The sequence below is a fragment of the Orussus abietinus genome, unplaced genomic scaffold (assembly GCF_000612105.2).
Source record: "Orussus abietinus isolate OABI.00-Male unplaced genomic scaffold, Oabi_2.0 scaffold21, whole genome shotgun sequence".
Taxonomy (NCBI): Eukaryota; Metazoa; Arthropoda; class Insecta; order Hymenoptera; family Orussidae; genus Orussus; species Orussus abietinus.
In genome coordinates, this window is record NW_019396018.1 from 106315 (window position 1) to 121431 (window position 15117).

At 40.0% G+C, this 15117-nt stretch overlaps 3 protein-coding genes across 7 annotated transcripts; 2 read left to right on the top strand and 1 right to left on the bottom strand.

The window, feature by feature from the left end:
• Positions 1-5126: 5126 nt before the first annotated feature.
• Positions 5127-7972, bottom strand: LOC105697619 (vesicle-associated membrane protein 4). 3 transcript variants are annotated; one of them, XM_012421087.1, is made up of 6 exons: positions 7766-7972; positions 7346-7395; positions 7146-7196; positions 6587-6819; positions 6032-6110; positions 5127-5318 (listed from the first exon to the last, which is right to left on the bottom strand). In XM_012421087.1, the coding sequence occupies exons 1-5, from the start codon at positions 7829-7831 to the stop codon at positions 6073-6075; spliced, it is 438 nt and encodes a 145-aa protein (XP_012276510.1). In that variant the 5' UTR covers positions 7832-7972; the 3' UTR covers positions 5127-5318; positions 6032-6072. The 3 variants fall into 3 exon arrangements, with proteins under 3 accessions (XP_012276510.1, XP_012276512.1, XP_012276511.1); XM_012421089.1 differs by lacking the exon at positions 7146-7196; XM_012421088.1 differs by lacking the exon at positions 6032-6110.
• Positions 7973-8120: 148 nt separating this feature from the next.
• Positions 8121-9328, top strand: LOC105697620 (MRG/MORF4L-binding protein). 2 transcript variants are annotated; one of them, XM_012421091.2, is made up of 5 exons: positions 8123-8340; positions 8436-8557; positions 8645-8756; positions 8850-9005; positions 9086-9328. In XM_012421091.2, exons 1-5 carry the CDS (start codon positions 8238-8240, stop codon positions 9241-9243), a joined length of 651 nt encoding a protein of 216 aa, XP_012276514.1. In that variant the 5' UTR covers positions 8123-8237; the 3' UTR covers positions 9244-9328. The 2 variants fall into 2 exon arrangements, with proteins under 2 accessions (XP_012276513.1, XP_012276514.1); XM_012421090.2 differs by having other exon boundaries at positions 8121-8340; positions 8645-9005.
• A 263-nt stretch (positions 9329-9591) lies between these two features.
• On the top strand, positions 9592-13790 carry LOC105697621 (stromal membrane-associated protein 1). Of its 2 annotated transcripts, XM_012421093.2 has the most exons (9): positions 9592-9929; positions 10414-10547; positions 10644-10811; positions 10890-11094; positions 11184-11450; positions 11527-11607; positions 11686-11861; positions 11942-12085; positions 12176-13790. In XM_012421093.2, the coding sequence occupies exons 1-9, from the start codon at positions 9812-9814 to the stop codon at positions 12290-12292; spliced, it is 1410 nt and encodes a 469-aa protein (XP_012276516.1). In that variant the 5' UTR covers positions 9592-9811; the 3' UTR covers positions 12293-13790. The 2 variants fall into 2 exon arrangements, with proteins under 2 accessions (XP_012276516.1, XP_012276515.1); XM_012421092.2 differs by having other exon boundaries at positions 11527-11861.
• Positions 13791-15117: the final 1327 nt, after the last annotated feature.

Below are 15117 nucleotides of genomic sequence, written 5' to 3' on the forward strand. Positions count from 1 at the left end.
CGCGGCGCATCCGAATCGGAACCACATGGAGAGAGATAAGGCGGCTTCGTCGGATTTCGAGCCACCCACCAAACCTGGCAATCGTGATCCGATGACGATGCTCTTATTGTAGGGGTACCTAAGGCGGTTGGATAACCTTGTATTTTTAAATTCTGGCCACCTTAAGGTACTTAAAGAATAACCGGGGATCGTTTTCTGAATATCAAGGACTCGATAACAAGGATTTTTTAACCTACCGGTCGACCTTCCGAACTTTCGGCTTCCGATCGATCGGTCGATGCTTGCGGTAGTGCAATTCCCCGTGCTGTCTCATTCTCAATAAATTATCGCGCTAATGAACTTCTCGGGTTTACCAGCGTTTCGTTGACACCGGATACGTGGAGTTGAAAAAAAATCAACGGCTGACTCGATGGGTCAGCCTGAGAGACACGGAGCGGTCGTGAACTTCGACCGGCGATGCCACTTCCGTGACCATTCAAACGCTGCCTTTATTAAAAAATATATATATTTTTTTTTATCGAGTCAGACCAATTTGAAATCAGTGTATGTTAATCCAGCAATTAAAATTGTCAGTGTATCTAATCAATCGAGGAAGGAATTGATAGCGCTGTCTGCGAAGAGGAAAAAATCGACGGCGGTTCGATAACCCCGAAGAACAGCAGTCCAATGACTTCAACGACGATAAATATTCGAATGAACTCGTTGCCGTAAAAAAAATCTTACCACGTGATATCCGGACCACCTATGACCGGTTGATTTTTTTCGCAATATCGCATTAAGCATCGCGTTTCCGCAGGTTCTTTTAGAATTTCCATGCCGCCTCGAGTGGATTGCGATTTTCTTCGATTCCTTCCTCTTTTGTCACATAATTTGTCGAACGTCACGAGATTAATAATTAGAGAACCTCTTCGAGTCAAAATCAGCTCGCGGTCCTTACGAAAATGAACGTTTTGCGACGTCGTTGGAAAGATCCTAATTGGCAATGTCCTCATAAAGAAATCGTCGTGGTGAATACGATCGAACGATTTTGGAAACGGGCACTTAATCTTCTCCTTTCGGTCGCGATTTTGGCCGTGATAGGAATGGCGATTCTACTTCTGATCACGAAGAGCAGCGATTACGATGCGTCGAGGAAGCTAAAAGACGTTATCGAAAATCGCAACTTAACTTACGAAGACTTGTTGAAGTATTCAAAAATGCGATACTGGCGAGGAACATGGGCCACTGACGACGTGTTCATTTACACGCCGGCATGTCGCTCCGATGTAAGAATAAATTATTTTTCACGTTCACCCCGATCCTCGAGAGATTCCTAACACGGTTGTACCAACCAGAGAAAAAAATTTTCCTCCAGGTGAAGATGATTACGTTTCGAGATCTTATGTACAAAGAGCAGACAATGATGACGAAAAACGAAATTACGTATTACTCTCCGGAATGTAGCACCAGAATTTTTGGATTACCAGACCTCAAAGTAATTTCGTGGAATATGGGCAGGGATACCAAAACGTCGTACTTGACAGAACGTACCATTTTTGGGCCCTATGCTCGAACAGGAGCAAATCCGAAAAAAGTAGTTATTTGCCGCACGTGTAGTTAATTTGCAATATATTTTTCTTTCGAACTATCGGTTAAGTCCGTATGATCCTCGCTATCGTGGAGAAATGGACATTTTATCAACTCGTAACAAATTATTAAATGAGTGGTGCCTGGGTGATTTGAATTATCTGCATCGTAATAATACGCCCAATTATTTATGTCACTTGACGTATCAATGTATTTATACTCCTGATTGACTTTTTAACTATCGCGTCTTCGAGATAAGTGTTACGTAAGTATTAAGAGAGAATTTCCTTGCGATAGCTGCCTCGAGAAATCGGTCAACCTCATCTATGCTACGGACAAAGTTGCTTCGTTGCTGCCGTACAGATAAAAGATGACAATTTCCGAATCATGATCCAGAACGAGGGAGAACACGAGACCATAATCAAGGATAAACGTAAACATTTGTACGATAGTTGTAACCGACTGCAAATCCCGGAAACTCGAAGGAAGGAAATAAGGAAGTCGTTGCCCCTCGCAGATTTTGCGGCGTGCAGGACACAAACGTCGAAAATTACATCAACTTTGGAAGGGATTACGACAAGCATTACCCCATTTTCATCAACGGTAACAATGTCTGCCTGTAAGTGAATCTGGTGCTTACAGTGCGGAAGAAAGTTCAGTACCACGGAACAACTATGGCTGCACGTTAGAACACCCGATTCAATGTTGAACTTGACCAATAATGAACGTTCCTCAGGTATGTTTGTTACGACATGTCAGATGGTCCTTACAGCCACGAACATACTTACATTATGGATAGGAAATCGATCGGTGCTGTTCTCATGAAGCCGAATATCCAAAACATTTCGATCATTTCCATCCACGTGTTCAAGATCGGCCAAGGTAAAGATCAAATAAATTGAATATTGATTTAAAAGAAATTTCTTCAGAAGCATTATACTGCGATTGGACGATCTAAAAATGGTGGTACTTTTGTTAGGTAAAGTTACCAACGAGGCCACGATGGCTGAACTTCCTGATAATGTCGAAAAACGGTCCTATTTCATGGGTTGCCAATGGCACGAAAATTATTCCACCATCGTAATTACAAGTAGAGACTTTACAAAGACCTGGTACCTGTCCTGTCCAGAATTCGGTAAGGATTATCTCTCGAAATTTTATTTCGAGAGAAAAATAAAATAGTAGTCTATTTTAGAGTACTACGAAATGTGTAAAACAGCTTTCAGCAAGAGCTCCGTTGAGCACGTCTTATCAAAAAAATGTCTCTGACCTCAAAACCGTGATACGAATTCTTCTCCCAATAACGACGACAATCATTCTTTTCAAGCCAAGAAATGCTCATTACTTTGGACGAATAATTGGGGAAGTCGAGATAAATACAGCGATGTACTCGGGGCAGGATTTAACGACGGCCAAAAGCTCCTCACCATAATTCCCCATGGAAAAACGTCGCGACTGGTGTCTATTGATGTCAAAAGACAAACGGTTCATCCAGTGACATTTAATTCCTGGGTCTCCGAGCTAGTTCATTGGGACAAAAATATCGAAGTAACGAAAACCACTTATCCAAGCAATATTTGGTATCAATTTTTCTGTTGGAAATTACTGCAAGAGATAAATTAATGATGATACTTTTCAGACCGTTTACTACATCGCGACGCTATTTTCAAATCTCGGAGAGCGATATCTATTTCGATTATATATAAGTCATTCAAGACGTAGCAGGAGTTACTGTTTAACATGTTCCAATAATAAAGTAAAAAGGAGCGACATTGCAAAGCCAGCCTGTCCTTTTGCATACGCAACTTTTTCCCCAAAAGGGACTCACTACCTTCTGGACTGTCTGGACGGATACGGTATGTTCAACCAATTAGTATTAATTTTATATCCCCTGAAAATATTTGTTTACAACATTAGACATGACTAAAATGCCCGAGACACACATAGTACACGCTAGGACCAACAGAATATTAAAAACGATAGACACTCGAAAGCCGGAATATGAAGGTCTTCAAAACCTGATTTTACCGAAATTTCGATACTACGAATGCCCAATTGCCGGTAATAAATACAAGGCAAGAATTAAATTAATCCTCCCACCAAATTTCGATCCAAAATCTAAGTATCCTTTAATCATGGGAGTGGATGCTAGTATCGGATCGCAAATGGTCAACGCAGAATGGAAACTTGACATAGGTAAGGCACGTACACGGAAAAGCCACGCTTCATCATTACGTATAATTGCTAATTACATGATGAATCACTACCGCCTGATATTTCTTTTGAAAATGGTAATCGACCACAGACTTCTCACCGATCGATGTATTTTCTTATGATAGAATCCTATGCTGCTGTAACGGAGCATTACATTTATCTAATGACGGATGTGAGGGGTTCGGGTTATCAAGGTTACGAATTCGAGTCGGAGCTCTACAAAAACATCGGTGAACCGGAAGTGGACGATCAGCTGGAGGTTCTTAAGTGGTTGATCGACAAATTTTCATTCATTGATCGCAACAACGTCTTCATACAAGGAGAACAATACGGCGGAATGGTCGCGATTCTGATGATGCTGAAAAGACCGAATCTGCTTAAGGCAGTGGCTGCATATCATCCGCCATTATTTTGGATCGGATCTACAGCCTTCTTTGCGGAAAGGCTTCTTGGACTCCCGACTCTTTCAGACAATTATTACGGGTATTAATTTATCTATATAAAGTCCCTAAAATATTTTTAATACTTTCCCTCACTTAGGACTGGTTGAACATCATTTTCAGATACGAATCCAAAAGCATTGGGGAGAATGTATATCGGTATCGTAATCGAAAAATGTTAATTGTCATGGACATGCTAACGAACAGTGGAGGGCATTCGCAACAGTTATTCATGATGCGAACAAATATGAACGAGGAACCGTACATGTTTAATTTCACAAATGTTAGGAACCCACATTTTTATTAAAAATAACTATTAACGATAAGCTGATCAATCCTTTCGTAACCCCTTTCAGGTGATCGAATTAGTTTACGGAGCTGATGTTAGACGCGCTCGTCACCGCATCGCATATTTTAAAATGATGTTCAGTTACTTTAAAAAGTTTAAGAATTACCGAAACTAACGAAGACGTGTTGATGTTTGGTGGAAAGGGCATCGCAATTAATGAACAACTGTCACCTTTGAATAACGAAAAGTAACTCAATATTTAATAACTCTAAATTAAATACCGCCATGTTGTTTCTTATAAGCTAACATGTTCATAGGTTTACCACTACTGGTTATTACAAAATATTATATTTCCTGATCGCAAAAAATCATGCAATTATGTACAAAGTGTTGAATGTACAACTCTCACAGAACATTCCAGGATTATATTGTTTACGTAATACTTGATATAACATTCATATATATATCTTACAGCCATACCATTGGTTTCAATATTAAAATATATATGAAAAGTCAACTCCGTATCCGCTTCGATTATCTTAAATTCAGTGAAAAATTCACAAGTTACTTCTCTGATTTTTCTTCAAAAAGTCTTAAGGTGATTAAGAAACCACGGGAGATATGGAATTCTGTAATTAAAAATATTCCTCTACATCTGCGTGGATCTTACAAATCACTCGTTAATTACAAGAGGTACGATGAAACTGTTAAAGCTGGTTCACACATTTGTGTTACATTAGTTGTGGAGTTTTCGTTTTTCGATATATCCGATGAACTAGCAGGTCACGAATACTTCACGACAATGGACACTGAAAAATAAACACTAGCGTTAAGGAATGCTAAGTATTATATTCAGACTGCAACTGTCCAATTTATGGAGATTTCTGAGCGACAGACAACGCGAAGAGAATGACCGCCAAAAATTGGCACAATTGGGTACTGAACACATTTGGGGACAAAATTAATACTCGAGGCTGAGATCGTACAGGGATGAAATATTTTAAAAAGGACGATTCCAGGTTTGAACGTTAACCTATGTGAAAGCTAAATCTAGACTGTAGATACTCCCGTTTATGTTACACCACAAATTTATACATACACTTATACACGTGTGACACCCGTCACGTTTCCTACATCGCTACATAACTCGTATTAAAATTATCATTTAACGTGAGGAATACCGAAAGCACTAAGTAGCAATGTGTGATTATGTGGAAGCTAGGATGTTGCATGCACATGCAGTAAACCGGACTTTCATCGATGAATGTAACCTTTTTCTTTGTGCATCCATTTAAATGAAAATTTATATTATAATCTATTCCACTTTAAATGAGATGCGATGAGATCTAAGAAGACGACCCTTAAAACAATTTTCTGATTTGGACACCGAAACATTTGATCACCTACTAGCAGCCAACTCTTATCAATCGACCACAGAAACGTTTTTGTCCTAGTCCTGTTTACTGCTCCGGACCTTGCGGGTAAAATATTGGAAATTCGAAAATGATAAGAACTCAAGTACCTTCAGCTCCCTATATCGAATGCTTCGCTAGTCCGCGCTTGTTATCTGAGAACCAAGTAAAGCACCACGATGTCCAGAACTGAAAATGATATACGCCAATCTAACAAAAAGGTGTCATGACAAAACACGACCGGAAACGAGGATGTATAATTTTTTAAATGATCGATAAAAAGTGCGAAACTAATGATAAAATTAAAATCGGTGCCAGACGCAGAAGGGATTGACCTAACATCATTTGGCGACATGTTGATACCATTCACATTTCATTTTTCTTTACGTTTTCTTCTAATTTTCCTACGTTATTTTCTTTTTATACAAGCTTAAAAAAGTGTCAACAATTTTACAGCCCAGGAAAACGTAACGCAATCTTCGAAAATAATTTCGTGCTAACTCTCAGAATCAAATAAGCATTTACAGTGGCTTCAGGTGGTTCAGAGATTATTCGTTATTCCCTGAATAGGAAGTGCGTAAACAGGCGCAGGCACGTTCAAAGATTGCACATATCTTTTTTTCAAACTGAAGTGCCTAATCAGGTGTTGACACATTCGGCCTTACCGACAATACACAGGACAACTGTGACCGTGATCCCAATGACGATGATTCTGGACTTCACGTTCTGCATCCAAGCTTTGCGATGTGCTCGTCTCGCAGCCTCTCGAAATTCATTTCCAGCCAACGAAAGACGATCACTCGCTTCCTGAAGATCCTCGATTTTTTCCCCTCGCTCCATTACCTTCTTTACATTCTCTCGCATTGCATCCGTCACCTCTTGAATTTGTATTTTGACACTAAAACATTAACAGTCATTGTTCAATCAAATATCCCTGAACGAATATTCACCGAAGAACATGATAGATTTAACTGCCCGATCTGACTGTAAGGACAATTGTGGTACAATTGTAAAATCCTTGAAAATATAAAATTAATTTTTTCTGATCGTTAGAATTTATTAATTATCATAAATATAAACTTGTGGGGTTTCCACCATATTCAATTCAGCAGTGTACAATACAGGACCAGATTTATTTCCCTACTCATTTGTACAGGTTTCACTTATTGCCACGGTTTAAATTTTAAATACTTTAATTAACAAAACTCTACATGATCAAGTTACCTATGTATTCTACTGTTTGTATGTACTTCTGCAATGGATGTGCTGGGCCGGCTGTGAATAAATAAGCAGTCTTATTAGAATGGCAGACTGTATTACACCTGGCACATGCATTATCTGCATATATGTAAAAGTATTATCTGTTAAATAATGAGCCTTAACAACTGAGGTAACAAATGGTAAAAGCCAATAATATCACATACTTAAAAAGCATATCCTCGTCTGGCTCGCTGTCATGATCCAAAAGGGATTCCTGTAAAAAAATATAATATTCGTAATAAGCTACAAAAAAAGACTGATTGTCCAAAATATTAACGCAAATGATGATGCTTCCTTCATCTTTTATCTATGCCGAACATGAAAGCATTGTAATGCAAGATATTCTCCATACAAAAGATAATATTATTACTCTGTGTAATATTAACAAAAATGCACTAACCGACTCAGTCTCAAGCGGTTTGTGTCAGTAAGAAGTTTCCTGTTAACAATGATATGATGACGTCGACATGAACTTTCATACAAAAAACACTTCCCACGAAAATATGTCATCTGCGAGAAATCACTCGCGATAATCGAGTACCAAGAAAATAGTTGACAATCAGCGGTGAAACTCGCCATCTCACCTTTTCCACGTCCTCGGCATTTCTCAAATCGTCTCTGGACATGCTCCGCCGAAATTTTGGGGGCATATCCGTTATGAAATGTTCCGATACTAACAATGTTTTAAGTGATGGAGATCAGTTCTGTTCCAGTATGTCGAACAGTTGAAGTCACATAAAAGGTACTGTCAATGCAGCCGCCATGTTTACTTAGAGATATGTGCACGCCAAATACAACGTTGAAGAGCTTATCTTTGACGAACATGTAAAAGTCACACCCGGTGGCAGCACTGATCGGTAATCATTTGCAAAACAGTTTTCATCATTTTTACAGATTCTACCAACAGTTGCGGATCATACACCGTCCGATGATAAAAGTTGGAAATTCGTAAAAGCTTGATTGCGTTTGTAGCGCCATCTTGGAGAGTGAAATCAAACTCTTTTACGGAGTATTGAATGACATTTCCATCGGCAACATTAGTCGTTCGTTTAAACAATGTCTGTCAAAGAAAAACCGGCGGATCTTTCAGAAGAAATCGAGTGGAATGTAGAAAATGAAATCCAACTATTTTTCGCCATGAATGGCCACAAACCTGTTGGTTAGAATTTAACCTCATACATTTAAATAAAAAATTTCAACTATAAATGCATAGAGTTGAGGTTATGATGGGAAACAAATAATTGTTCTGTTAAGGTATCAACAAATATTTTCACATGGTCTGCATCTGGGAGAAATTTCGTGCAGCTATTCACAAGGAGATTTCTTTGAAGATGATCTGGGACCATTTGGAATCTATGTACGACTTAATGGCTTTGGCAAGTATTCCGATTTCATGTCGAGATACATCTTTATTATGTATAATTTACGAATTTGGAATGTATAACAATACTTTTATTGCACAGGACGACACCGAAGATTTGCCCTTTCCAAGTAGCGAGATAGATTTCACATTACCAGAATTGGAATTCTCAGGATTTATCAAGTCGCGTAAAAAAGAAGAACCAGATGTCAAAGGTAAAGACTTAAAAGAAAAAGTCAAAGAAATCAAAAAGGACAAAGACATTAAAGACATGGTGAAAAAGGATAATATTCTCAGAGATTTTAAAGGGATCAAAGAAGCTGAAAAGAAAAAGGAGGAAATTAAGAAGTCCATCAAGGAGCCTGAGATTAAAAAAGAAAAGCAGCGTGACGTGAAGGACGTGAAAAAGGATATTAAACCAATGAAAGGACGACCCAAAGGAAAGGATGACGTGGAGGAACCAGGTATTACCTACATGTTCATAGTCATTTTCCTCAAATGCAGCAAATTTATATCTAATTCACATGCATAAATTCTTTTCAAGGATCGATAGGAAAAAAGGAACGTAAAGATTCTTCCGATGCGATTCGAGAAGGCCTGAAACGAGTCCCAAAAAGGCCAACGAGGCAAAGTATAGACAGTACATCCAAAGCTTCTTCTAGTCCTCGGGATACTCCACCACCTAAACGCAGAAGAATATAATCCTACAGAGGAAAAAATTAATCATACTGCTTAAACCACAAGAAAGACTTGCTGTAGTCTTTCTCACATATTGTGTTCTTTTCATCTCATAAGCTGTAATTTGTTAATAAATTACTATACTTTTATATTAACTTTACTCATTATATTGCACACAATACCCGATTCGGACAACGTAACACGTATGAGGTTCTCCATGTTTGCACCGGGCAGAGAAACAAGGAGTATGTCCATACTGAACGTGGACTGGGTTCGATGTACGACCAGCAGGTGTCAGCGGTTAGACCTGGGGGTGGGTCTCTGTCGCTCTGTCGCTGTTCTCCAATTCCGCGATTTCACCCCGAACCCCTGTCAAGCCTTGTCCGTGACGCTTCCGTTGCTGCGCGTTTGGCGAGTCGTGCGAGTCGCTCGCGTCGGGGCGTTTTCGTTGTCGTGGCCATTGTGTCGCCCGCTCGGCCGTACATCTCGATCGCGCCTCCGCGTCGAGGTTTCCCGGACGGTGCGTGACCGACATCTCAACTCTTCAACGGTGGCTCGTCCTCGCCGAAGTCGAGTCCGCTTCCTCGTAAAGATGACGTCGCGCCACGAGAAGGAACGTGCCAAGCAGATCCAGGACAAGTGCCAGACACTCCTGACTCAAATGCTTCGCGACGAGGACAATAAGTACTGCGTTGATTGCGATGCAAAAGGTTCGTCCTGCCACGCTTCTTGGGAACGCCTCCTTGACCGGGTCGTCCGGGTGTCCGGATTCGTCGAGCTGACCCTGATCGCCCCACGGCGGGTCTTCTCGGTCTTGACGTATCGATTCCGAGACGGCATCACGACCCAATTCTCTTTCAATTACAATTCTCGACAGGTTCTCTGCACTCTGTGGAGCATTTAGCTTACACCTTTTGGAGCTGTTATTGAAAAATGCCGTGCAGGTTAAAAATCTTGCAGGAAGTGGGATTCCATTTTTCAATATTTTAACACAATGACATGTAGCCCATGTGGCATAAAGGCTGTTCAATGCTGAATTATGTCGATTTTTTACGATGATAGCTCCAAAGTCCGTTTTATCACCTCACACTCAGCTAATACGTTACTAGTTGTCACTTAATGTATGGTAATTTTTATTCAGTTTTGTATGCAGAGTATGAGAATAAACGGTAAATTCATTGCTTTTCATCATAGGGCCGAGATGGGCAAGTTGGAATTTGGGCATATTTCTGTGCATTCGTTGCGCGGGTATACACAGAAATCTTGGAGTTCACATAAGCAAGGTCAAGTCAGTCAATTTAGATGCATGGACACCTGAACAAGTGGTGGTAAGTTTGATGGAAAAAAGATACTGCTAATTTTATTACCGGTAATTAAAGGAGGAACCTGTGTATATTAATATGCAAGATTCCATTTTTCCATAGAGTCTTCAACAGATGGGTAATTCAAGGGCTAGGGCAGTTTACGAGGCTAACCTGCCTGACAGTTTTCGGAGACCTCAAACCGATTGTAGTCTTGAAAGTTTCATTCGAGCAAAATACGAGCACAAAAAGTATATTGCGAGAGAATGGGTTCCGCCGCCACTGCCAAAGGTTGGTCGCACACAAGGATCTGCTTTTTACGGTTTAATCTAATAAGTGATTTTTGATGTACATTATTTTGTGATCTAGGTGAATTGGGATAAAGAACTAGATGAGGAAGCAGAAAGACAGCGCAAGCGAAAGAAGGAAGGTACTAAGTCAAACACTGGTCAGAATGCTCTACCTCCTGTGAAGAAACCAGAAGTCGTTCCACAGCTGCCAAAACCACGAAGTTCTGTCAGTCCTAAGCCCAATAGGGCCAACAACTCTGCCACCCTGGATCTCTTAGGTTTAGGTAATTTAAATTGTCGCATAATACACAATGAAATAAAAATTATAAATGAATGTTGTTAAAGTAGGCATGCACCTATTTCAAATTAATAGATGCACCGGTGAATCAGACGACTGCGAATGGTTCTGGTTCCGGTGACGATATTTTCTCTTCGTTTCTTTCGGCGCCTCCTGCATCTACGGCACTAGCGGGTAGCTCTACAAATGGGACAAGTTCCAGCAACATTGCCACGAAGACGGAAGAGGAGAATTTCTTCAATCAGCCCGCCCCAACGCCTCAAGAGAAAAGTAAAATGACAAAAGACAGTATTTTGGCCCTGTATGGTTCATCGAGTCAACAGGCCATGTTCGGAGTTCCTGGTAAAGAGATTTATCGGTCAAATCAGTTATTGCCTATTCATAAAATCATAAGGAATAATTTAATTATTTTCATTAGGCGGTATGTACACCCAACAACCTGCAGCGCAATCATACGTGCAGCAACCTGCGCAACAACAATACGCTCAACAAATGTCAAGTATGATGGCGTTTAATCAGCCAAATAGCTTTCCAAACCAACCAAATTCCATGGTGCAGTTGAACCACCCTATTCCAGCTCCGATGGGCATGTCCGTAACGAATCAAATGGCTGTGAATCCAAATCAGATTAGCTTAAATCCTGGTCCCGTGGGCACGGTGCACGCTGCACAAATAGGTACTAATTTGCACATGGGTCAATTAAACCAAATCAACGGACTACCCAATGCAACAACTGGACTTCCTCCACAATTGGTGAGGCAGCTTCGTGATTAGTACCATGATTTTACAACATTCTGAACACATCGTCTGTATACGTGGATCTCGGTTTACAGATGATTCAGTTAGGGCAAAATAACATCGGTAGCAACAATGGTTGGAGCGGAATGCTAGCGACACAAAATCTTCAACCAGCACCCGGTAGCAATCCTTTCTTTAATTTGGCTCAACAACAACAGGGTACTGCCATCCTTAGTCAGGTATGTAGACTGATCTTGTACCTGTCTTATGTTTTTATTAAAAATTGTCCAATTAGTTTGTCATTACACGTTTTTCGTTTTTTTTTGCAGCTACCACAACAGATGTCTCAAATGTCTTTAGGAGGAACGGGTTTCTCGGGTGCAGCAGGCAAGCCAACACCTGCCGTGTTGCCTGGGCAAACGTTGTCGATTAATTTATGGCAGTAACGATTACCCCGAAAATTATTTAGCCAACTGGTTTCGCAAAACATTGCACGTCGGCAAACAGCCAGGCCATAACCTTCCTTTATCTGAGCGATTACGCGTTCGCGCCTCGTTGTCCGCCGAAGTCGACGAGTGAAATGCGGTATACGGAGACATGTGCCAGTGCTGAAGCTGTCCTACCCGACACTTAATGGCTGACAGAAGATGTCAACTTACCGGAATGTCCACGGAAGAGGTTGCAAAAGGAGTGTGAGGAAAGGGGGAAGAGAGAGAGACAGGGAAAACCTGAGGCAATAAATTTCGTCTGATCTGTAAATGCGACAATTGTCTCGGATACTCGTCGCATGCCTTGTTTCAATAGTTTCATTATTATTTTGTTACGCAATCGTCGAGTCAAAATGACTCGAGATTGGTCGACGCCGTTTGTACGATAATAATCGATAGAGCGACACTTAAAATGTACGGGGTATGAATTTAGGCTGTCACGCAACCATTCCAATTATTTGCGACATCACTCTTAATGAACGATTTGTATATGACGCGAATCCATGGTACTTGAAACATCGAACTTCCGTTAGAAATGATTATCGTTGATGATATCCGAGAGGCTCGATTTTCTTATGGTTAATGTAAATATTGCATGAACCTGTATCTTTTCTAAGAGCAATGGTAATTTTTCAGTATTGCGTTATGAACAGACTGTTAGAAGACAAGACTTAGACGATTAAATGAATTTTCTCTTACTTAAAGTGCATTTCTAAATAATTAATTAAATTAAATTACTTTCGGAGGGCTTGAAATTGTGGGACTGAAATTACAAATGTCACAAATGCGTGTGTACGCGTTCAACCCGTCCCACTTTAGGTGTACGTAGAAGCTAGAGAATTCTCAATTATGTACTTCTTGATCCTACAACAAGGATGTCAAATGTGTCGATTCTAAATAAACCGGACTACTTTAATTTTTATTTAATTATGCGAAACGTATATTTCACTGAATGCGCCGGCTCTTACCGCTCGTTTTTTAATTATTCGACCGAAGACGTTCGTTTTCGAGTAATCTCTTGGAATGGATTCTGTGACTTAAAATTAAACTTAGATGTTTATTAACGTAGTATTATCTCCTGGATCATTTTCCACTCATTTTAATACGTGAAAATCCTAATTTGCAGGTTAATACATTTTGTATTTAATTTTAATATCTGGTTCGGTTTCCCATGTGAAAGTTGTTCAAAATTTTGTCAAAATTGATGTATGACGAATAATGATTATCGTACGCATTGTTAGATTAATTAAAAAATGTCAGTATGGTGAAAGTCAAAAATCTGTCAAAAGAACACCATGTCTTTTAAAAATAAGGACTGTACGGTTAGCATACATAAGGAATGTTTTATTGTTAAGTGTATGTGATTAAAATATCGTGTAGATCTTGACACTTCACTTTGTTATCAAAAAGAAGGATGACTATTACGTTCAAGGAAATATAACCGCTTTTAAATTAATTTCTGCTCATATGCGAACTCGATAATTATTGTTTTCATTTCATTCATTTCGTGCTGCAAACTTCAACCTTTCGGGTTCTTTTTTCTTTTTACATTAAAAAGCAAAGGCCACATTTAGGTATGTACAGAGATGAGTTGGGAGATTGCTCACGGGCAGGATCGTGTGATCGCATCCTGTGCTACCCTCTGGTTTCGTACGTTAGCTTTCACCGTTTTTTGCCCCAAGGGCGGCGCAACGAATTTCTGATAGGAGCTCGCACAATCGCGATGGCGGTACCATCTACCAGTTGCCGTTGGCGGCTCACGTATTCGTGATGGTAATACCATGCGGCAGTTGACGGTGGTGGCTTACCATTATGGCAATCTCCTAACTCATCTCTGCCAAATCAGAGATGAGTTGAGAGATTCACGGGAAGGATCGAGCGACCGCGTCCTGTTCGACCTCCAGTGGAGGATGCAGACGGCTAATGCACTTGCCACCTGTTACAAATCTGGGCAGCCGGAGAACCGGCTGAAAAAATGAAAAACTCCTCACAAAAACTCCAAAACCCTGTACCTCCTCCGAAAAAAATCGCAGCCACTAGCTCGAGAGATCAATTTAAACGGAACATATGTTAGAAATATCTAACATCCCCAAGAGCTTCAATGGTACAATAATTCTTAGGTCCCGAATGTCATTCATTGCGAAAACAAAACTGAATGAAATTCAGCAAAGTATTTATCGAAAAAAAAAATTATTCTAAGATAAAACTTAATTGTACATTACATCAAATAGATTAGTTAGGTTTCTTTCGTCTTTCCTTCAGAATGACCGATAGGAACGACGTCAGTTCAAACCACTACTAGCTTGCAACGACATTTTAGCATATTACTACAGTTTGTTTCAGCAGATCTTAGATACAAAACAGCCGATCGTTGGAAAAATGTAGATGGCATTATAGTTAAAAATTTGAGCGCTTACACAAAGTGTCAAGATTGCTATGCGCGAAGAGCTGGTAAGAAAAGAAAAACATTAAGCATCCTGTTGACAAATGTAATCCTATAAATTTCGCCCAGCTACGAGAGATGTAATAAAGTACGCATTCTTTCGTATCGTTGAATACATTTCTCAACTTGAAACACACCTCTAGTATCTAGAAATGGTCAATCTCGAGGAGGTTGTTGTTATATCATTGCTTGATTGCTGATCGAGGAGTAATCAGGAACAGTGCAATTTTTATCTAGGTATACTTTATCCCATACCTGATCTTCATCTTCACGAATCAGAATGCCGTCGATCATTGAAAAATATTTCGCGCCGCGTTGGTTTAAATTCCGAAACGTAACA

Bases quoted from the DNA above. Each gene is read 5' to 3' on its own strand.
- LOC105697619 (XM_012421087.1), bottom strand. From the start codon at position 7,831: ATGCCCCCAAAATTTCGGCGGAGCATGTCCAGAGACGATTTGAGAAAT. The intron at 6,820-7,145 runs GTAACTTGATCA...TTAATGTTTTAG, and splicing joins ACAAACAGTAGAATACATAG to TGTCAAAATACAAATTCAAG. The intron at 6,111-6,586 runs GTAAGGCCGAAT...TATCATTTTCAG, and splicing joins AGTTGTCCTGTGTATTGTCG to TTCTGGACATCGTGGTGCTT.
- LOC105697620 (XM_012421090.2), top strand. From the start codon at position 8,238: ATGTCTGTCAAAGAAAAACCGGCGGATCTTTCAGAAGAAATCGAGTGG. The intron at 8,558-8,644 runs GCAAGTATTCCG...TTTATTGCACAG, and splicing joins TGTACGACTTAATGGCTTTG to GACGACACCGAAGATTTGCC. The intron at 9,006-9,085 runs GTATTACCTACA...ATTCTTTTCAAG, and splicing joins GGATGACGTGGAGGAACCAG to GATCGATAGGAAAAAAGGAA.
- LOC105697621 (XM_012421092.2), top strand. From the start codon at position 9,812: ATGACGTCGCGCCACGAGAAGGAACGTGCCAAGCAGATCCAGGACAAG. The intron at 11,095-11,183 runs GTAATTTAAATT...TCAAATTAATAG, and splicing joins CCTGGATCTCTTAGGTTTAG to ATGCACCGGTGAATCAGACG. The intron at 12,086-12,175 runs GTATGTAGACTG...TTTTTTTTGCAG, and splicing joins GTACTGCCATCCTTAGTCAG to CTACCACAACAGATGTCTCA.